The sequence below is a fragment of the Cariama cristata genome, unplaced genomic scaffold, assembly GCF_000690535.1.
Source record: "Cariama cristata isolate BGI_N322 unplaced genomic scaffold, ASM69053v1 scaffold11791, whole genome shotgun sequence".
NCBI classification, from domain to species: Eukaryota; Metazoa; Chordata; class Aves; order Cariamiformes; family Cariamidae; genus Cariama; species Cariama cristata.
In genome coordinates, this window is record NW_009599853.1 from 474 (window position 1) to 7,850 (window position 7,377).

A 7,377-nucleotide genomic window follows, 5' to 3' on the forward strand; every position below is an offset into this window, starting at 1 on the left:
TTTGAAGTCAACAGAATCTTTCATATACAAAAGTTCTTTTGTTCAATAACAAACATGATCTGGGAAGCTGAAATAACATGACACACATCTAACCTTAAGGCTCAAAAGTCGGAAAAGCACAGAATCAAACACAAATTACTTCCAAATACAAAATACTTCCAAATGCAAAATACTTCCAAAACCTATCTCTTGATTTTGTATAGCTTCTAGTTAGAATGCTGCTCCTGAAGTAGATGAACGTTGTAGGTACCAGCATGATGGACAACTGGACACTCACTGAGCGTCTGAGAGAAAATAAAACCCCAAAACTGGCATACTTCTGATTATTACAGTTAATTTCTCACATTCAGGACCGATGAATTGCCCAAGTTACGGGGTTAAGGAAGACAACACTCCAGCAGTATCAGACCAGCTGCATTCCCATGCTCTCAGTTCCCCTCAGCGCAGCAATGTCAGAGCACTGACCTTCCACTTCCACACTCCATGCAAATAAACCAAACTCTTGTCTTCCCTTCAGTGGGAACAACATACTGCCCTTGCATGTACAGTCAGTCCTTTTGGCCTTCCAACTTCTAGACAGACTCAACACCTATTTTTTCTACTACTTAGTATCTTTCTTGTTTTAGCATGCTGATCATGTGGAAGCCGGTATCCTACTTCTGTCCCTGCTAAGGGAAAATCAGATGAGCTACTCCTGTACATTTCCATTTACTTTCTGATAGATATTAAAAAGAAAACACTAACATTAGTCCCTTAATGATAAAATCCACCCTAAGAGAAACTTGACTAGATTTCCTAATTGGACACTGTGGGGTGCATTTTAGTTAGGAATGATTTGGCCTCGTAACATTCCTATGGGGTATTCTTTCCATTCTGAGTTTAGAGATTAGAAGCAATACGACTCAAAGACAGACATGAAGTTATTCAGGAGTCAGCAAGCATCTTTTTTGTATTGCAGGGCTCTGTGCTTTTACAAAAGACCACCTTTCCCGTATAGGACACAATGCTGGTCTATACAAACATACACACTTCTTAAGCCTACTTATTTATTTTGTTGGGGTTTTTTTAAATGTCTTCTTTCCACTTCTTGTTGCTGTCCCCTGGAGAGGCTTTCTCTCCAGAACTCAACTGTGCCATTCCAGCTGTGTGTCATCACCAAGAGCAGGAGTTTAAGAGAACCAGCGTTCCCCCCTCTCACTGACACCAAGATGAACAAAATTAACTTTCCACATATAAAACAATTCTTATTAGTGCTTTGTTAACTATATCATCGCTACCATTTTAAGCCAGCCAGGATGAATGTGTTCAAAATAGGAAATCGGCAATTCTACCACAAACATTGTCATGCTCTATACAATGGACTAATAAAATACATTCAGGACATCATCAGGTTACTCTCTTCAATGACAACACAGAAGATTTAGTAGTAAATCAGCATTTCAAAATGACGAAAATTGTCTTGCCTCCTACAAAGAAATACATGCTAACTGGTTCATAGCAGACTTTCCACAAATACTTCTCTAGAAATTAGAACTTCCATAAAGTGACTATATTCAGCCAATTTTTATCCTCAGCTTTAAAAATCAAATGCAAAGACCCTTGCACGCTTTGAAGCTGATAACACCAAATCTCACTGATCAAGAAATGTTTTATACATTAATTATATCTATACAAAGCTTGCATTAGACAATCTTACATTACAAATTTACAATCAATGCAGAAAGAAATGTAAACTCCACCACTAATTTATGGGTAATTTCACCCTCATAACTAGCACAATCTATATGACCTCACCCTCATTTTTATCTGTCCAAGTATCCACTCAGAAATACAGCTACAGAATGAACTGTAAAAATTCACTTCTAATGATTATAATGACAGGATAGCACTATCTAATCTGAACAGATGTGTGAAATCATTTGAATGTGATTAATAAAATTTTGTACTGTACCAGTGTTTTAAGACAGTATAAATGAGAAGTTTAAAATTTACAGAATTAAAATAACAGTCCTTAAATTACGAGCAGTGGAAAGCTAATTATACAGAATTATAATAATATAGATTAATAGAGGCTTGCTCTAAATGAAGCTGGTGGCATATATCATTTCAGTGAGAGCTAAATTAGGATTTTAGATAAGAAAAATCACACTTGCAAATTCCCTTACAATTACTCCTTAAAACATGACCCCATCTACACACAGGCAATGTGTGTCTCCTTGGTGCATTAAAAGAACAGAGACAAAAATCATGTGGGAAGTCTGTAATAAATGTGTGGAAGAGCAGGTGGTCGGATAGTCCCACAGCCAGGAGCTGAAAATAAACACTGAACAAAGAAAGTGGACGATGAGGTCGGATAGTTATCCCAAGAGAAAAACAGGACAATTTTAAAAGCTTATCAATAGTACGAGGTGGGAAATGCAGGCTGGAATGTGAATTTGGCGATGTCCATGCCTGGGAATTTTTGGAACACCCTTATCTTTGGCAGGCTGGTGCAATTTGCTAAGCATCAGCACAATGACCTGCTGCCACAGAGGGTAACATGAACTGGATATGCAATTGAGATCAGTATGGCGTTACTTAAGCATGGAACTAGATGTTGGCTTTCTCTTTGTCGCTTTTTAAACTTGAGAGAGCTGGTCTTGTGCATTAGATGTGAAGTGCAGGATGACCATCAGAACTGCTATCACAACATGCAACTACTCCCACTGTCCCTCCCCCCAAAATCTGACCCATCACACTGTAAATGTGATTATTCCTACTGAAACCCCTAGGTAAGGAAATTCATGACACCAAGTTGTTATACATGCTTTGCCGAGATAAAGATGAAAACATTAGAATTGTACAATCGCTGTTAGAATTGTATTTAATATCACATTTCAGTGACTGGAAATTAATTCCAATTCGAACAAATTGATTACAGGGAAAGAAAGTAATCACGCAGTCTCATGTATCTGAAGATGACTTAAAAGATCTTTTTCATTTCCAAACCTCATTAAACAATCAGTACATTTATGAGGCAAATCTGCTGAATGCCTGAAATCCAAATGAGTTTTAAGGTCTTCGATCTGTCCTGTTGAATATTCACAGTATTGACACAAATAAATCCCTTCAGATAAATGAGAGCTTAAATGCTTGCAATATTCCAACATACCTGAAAAGCCCTTCCCACAGTCATCACAAACATGAGGGAATATTTTGGTGTGTTCAATAGCTACGTGCCTGTTGACATTCGTATGCAGCCTGCTCCTAAAGCCACAGACTTGGCATACAAAGAAGTTTTTGCATTTGTCAAAACTGATTTTGTTTATGAGACTGTACTGTCCACGCTCCTTGTTGTTATAGCTGTCGCTTAACTCTATCAGTCGACACGCATGTTCGTTCACCACGTGGCTATGCAGATCTTCCGGATCATTTGTTTCATGCTCACAGAACTGACACAAATACTGCTCGTCACAGCTGTGTTCCTGGAAGTGCAGGTACAACTCGCTGCTTGAGGAGAACTGCATATCACACTGCTCGCACCAATAAAGGTGGTCATTGAAGTGAGTGTCTGCTATGTGCTGACTCAGATTCTCAAATATCACCGTTTTGTAATCGCAATATTTACAGATGTACGGATCCTCCTCGTGTAGTTTTACATGTTCAATGAGCTGTACTTTGCTGGAGAAGCTTTCTTTACAAACTTTACAGACATGTGTGTCTGTACACGTCTTATGCTTCAGGATCATGTGCTGCTTTAAATCAGAAAAGTACTTGCTATTAAACTCACAGAGCTCACACTTGTATAAGCCGCTGCTGTTGGCTCTCAGCAAAGGCCATTTCTGTTGAGCTGTGATATTCAAAGCCTGGTTCTTCTCAAAGATTTTGCAGGTTTCCAGAGGGATTTCCTCTAGGTCCTCAGCTTCTAGCTTCTCAGGTGACACAGTTTGTGTTTCTATATCATGAACCTCTACAGCATTCACTTCTGTTGTAGAAATCTCTACAGTTTGAATATCTAGAGGTTTTTCTTCTTCTGTAGGGCTGTCACTGAATATAGGTGAATCACATAAGTCTCTGCACATTCCATTATTAGCACCTTTATCTGCAGGAGGAAATAGATAATAAAAACGTAAGGTTAAAAACATCCTGCAAAACACCTGGGTCCATATTTAACTTTTTCAGTTAGTTGTAGCAGCTTACAAATGCAAAAAGCAGTTATTTTTCCCCAGCCAGACTACGTTTTATGTTTAACTAACAAATAAATAATGTAAATTGCAAATCCTTCACCTCCACTGTCAAAGCAAAAAAGTGACATTAAAAGCCAGCAGCCATGCTCTCTAACTTCCCAGCACCTAAGCTGCAAATACACATTGACCTTTACCTTTATCCTTCTTTTTAGGGTCTGTATAGTGCAACCCCACGACATTTGAATGCGACCCACTCCACTGAGAAGTCCCAGCATGCACTGGGCTCCCATCATCGTCCGTGTCTAAGCTCTGCACAGGACTGTGGAATCTACCTGCAAAGATAAGAGAAGGATTTTCTTGTCATCATTTGTCCATAATAGCATCATCGTGATCCTTTGATTTAACCAGAGATCTCATTTACTATTTACTTATTCTATTGCATAAATTTATATTATATACTAATGACACATTAAACCACATTAAAGAAAGTAACAATACCTTAGAAATTATTTCCATACATACAGAAGACAACAAAAGAATTCAAAAGGTAACAACACTGTCTTTAAAGTTTCAGCAAAAAATAGTCAGTTGTTTGTACTGGAAAAAACTTAAAACTCTCAAATTAAACTTTGTATTTGAAAGACATAATTTAAAAAAATATTCTTAAATATTTCTGGACATCACATTTTAAAACATGCTGCTTTCTGAGACTTCCGGAGACTTGCTTGCTGACATATTAGAGTGAAAAGAAAAATAAATATAATAAAAATCCATCCTCTACATTTTCTCTGCTAAACTTTACATCCACCAGTGGATGTTTTATAAAAAGGCATTTTGTTTTCCAAAAGTACAAGTACAGTTCAGTGCAATTGCTGGTAAATTTCATCTGAACTCAGATTATTTACATTAGCTTTACATTAAGTAGCTAGTGGACATTTAGATACAGAAGGCTAATCATCATTATGAATGCTGTAAAACTGAAGGATCTTTTTGTCATCATTGTTTTTACTTTAAAAATTGTATTGCAATTATAACAATTAAACAACCTTCCACCAGTCTAAGGTATATGAGATCACAACAATGCTCAGAAGTCACCCACTACGCATTTTGTATTCTATTCTACGAACAAGAACATGACGCACTTAGTAAAGAATTGCAGAACAAGATCCCAGAATGCAGTCTTACCTCTGGTGTCAGAAAACTTTATATCTGGCTGTTTCATAGAACAGACACTATAGCAGTGGTCAGAAAAAATTCCACTGTTGTCTATGTACTTGGTTGCACCTGAAGAATCTAAACCGAAAAAAAAAAAGTAGGTTTTAATACTAACACATTGACGTAGCTAGGCATGTATTTAATGTTCACCAAAATTCTCTTCACTGGCCACATTTTTACTTGTTGTGTTGGGAGAATTCAGTGCTGGCCTGATAACATTCCTGTTGTCATTTACAACTTTCAGCTGCTGCCCTGATGTTTGGAGTGCCTCGTACAATCGTTATCAAACTCTGCTCCCACTGAAGACAGTGACAGGAGCACAGTTCATTCAGTGATGAACACTTCTGGATGCTGCCATCCCAACTTTTACAAAATTTCCCCCCTTGTGTGTTAATAGAATCATCTTCATTTTGTAGCTTAGGCAAGCTTCCCCATTTGTGGGGAGTACAGCACAAAACTGTTCAGATGCATTGACTGAAAATGGCTTAACAATGGAGCACGCAGAGTGGGTACTCAATACATTAAGACCAAGACTTCTTATCTCACCCTTTATGTTACTGATTTTCCATGTATTAGCACATGTGGTCCCTTCTCATAGAGTATTTATTCCGAGAAAAAATAAACTTACTAAAGTGTACATAACTCAAGCTCTAGACTGACCTGAATATCGAGAAGGATGCAGAGTCTTCCTTTTCCTCTTTTTTGGATGTTCATTCATTTTGAATAGCCTAAATTAATTGTAAAGTAAAAACATTGAAGAATTAAGACTTTTTTGTATCTAGTTTATCTTTCATGACTTTATGAAGCAATACAAACATTTTGAAAACCCACACAATAAATACAAGAGGTTTTTTCCTACTCCCCCTTCTTGCCCCCCAGCCTGTTTTGTTAAGAACATGTTAAACGCACACAACTACTGAAGTCTAGTTTCATATTCCTGCCCTGGAAGAAAAGAAGGTTCACCGTAAAGACACACGGGCCACGACTCCAGGCACTCAAATGTACTCAGTGTAACCTATGCGGCAGTTCTCCAGCACCCTGTTGCATTTCATCAGAGACCTGATATTCTGAGGCAGAGTCCTTCGGATAAAGTTTTAATGTTGAAAATACTAACACAAGTCATGCTTTCTTACCAAAAATCCTAGACTCTTCAGTATCAGCAAGCACAGCAGCTAAGAAGCTGACGGCTGTACAGCTTCCAAATGTAGCGTATACATCAGCTCGACAAGATTTTAATCTATGAGTGACAGCATTTTAGTACACTTTAAAACTTGAGTACAAAATTAAAAAAAAAACCAGCATCAGACACATAAGTATTACAAAGAATGAAGCTATGGAAATTGAAGCTAGAAAACAACATAAAATGTTGGTATTAATTTTGGTTTAGAGTATCAACATTAATAAGGTAGATGCACTATTTATATTCCTTCTGTCCCAGGTTAGCTTTTGCTACACTCGGCAGCTCTTGACAACCGAAAAATATTTGGAGACGACATCAAAAATACTTGAAGTATATATTGGCTCAAACAGTTTTCAAGAAGAAAGGTCCACAAACACGGAATCTGATATGGTTTACCATAACAGTAGAGCACTTATGGGCGCAGGATCTTCTAAAGCCAATGCCAACCACCAGAGGTGAAAGCAGGAATAAAAGGCTCCTCATCAAGCAAATGCTGTTCTCGGGAGATGAACTAATTTGTCTGAATTAAAATTTTATTTTAAGGGGAAAATAACATCTAAAAAAAAAGCTTTTTAACATTATATCATGGTCTAGAAGTATCAAATACCCTCATCACTTTTTCTGATTGTGAGGGAAGAACCTGCAGCACACTGAGATACCAAGTTCTATCCCAGTTAACGTGGCTCAACCTTTCCACAGGGATCGGCCCACGGGACAGTAACGCCTGTTCTTCCTCTCCAGCGGCTTTCCCCGGTCTCTCTTTCCCAGCTGCTCGGCGCGGTTACGGGAAAGGCTCATAAAAACCCTACAATTCGA

The 7,377-nt window shown here is 37.9% G+C and overlaps 1 protein-coding gene across 1 annotated transcript; it reads right to left on the minus strand.

The window, feature by feature from the left end:
• Positions 1 to 2,847: 2,847 nt before the first annotated feature.
• ZNF639 (zinc finger protein 639) lies at positions 2,848 to 6,104 on the minus strand. The gene is made up of 4 exons (XM_009709829.1): positions 6,042 to 6,104; positions 5,352 to 5,459; positions 4,361 to 4,498; positions 2,848 to 4,081 (listed from the first exon to the last, which is right to left on the minus strand). The coding sequence occupies exons 1-4, from the start codon at positions 6,097 to 6,099 to the stop codon at positions 2,934 to 2,936; spliced, it is 1,452 nt and encodes a 483-aa protein (XP_009708131.1). The 5' UTR covers positions 6,100 to 6,104; the 3' UTR covers positions 2,848 to 2,933.
• Positions 6,105 to 7,377: the final 1,273 nt, after the last annotated feature.

Bases quoted from the DNA above. Each gene is read 5' to 3' on its own strand.
- ZNF639 (XM_009709829.1), bottom strand. From the start codon at position 6,099: ATGAATGAACATCCAAAAAAGAGGAAAAGGAAGACTCTGCATCCTTCT. The intron at 4,499-5,351 runs GTAAGACTGCAT...TTATCTTTGCAG, and splicing joins AAAGTTTTCTGACACCAGAG to GTAGATTCCACAGTCCTGTG. The intron at 4,082-4,360 runs GTAAAGGTCAAT...TTCCTCCTGCAG, and splicing joins CCCTAAAAAGAAGGATAAAG to ATAAAGGTGCTAATAATGGA.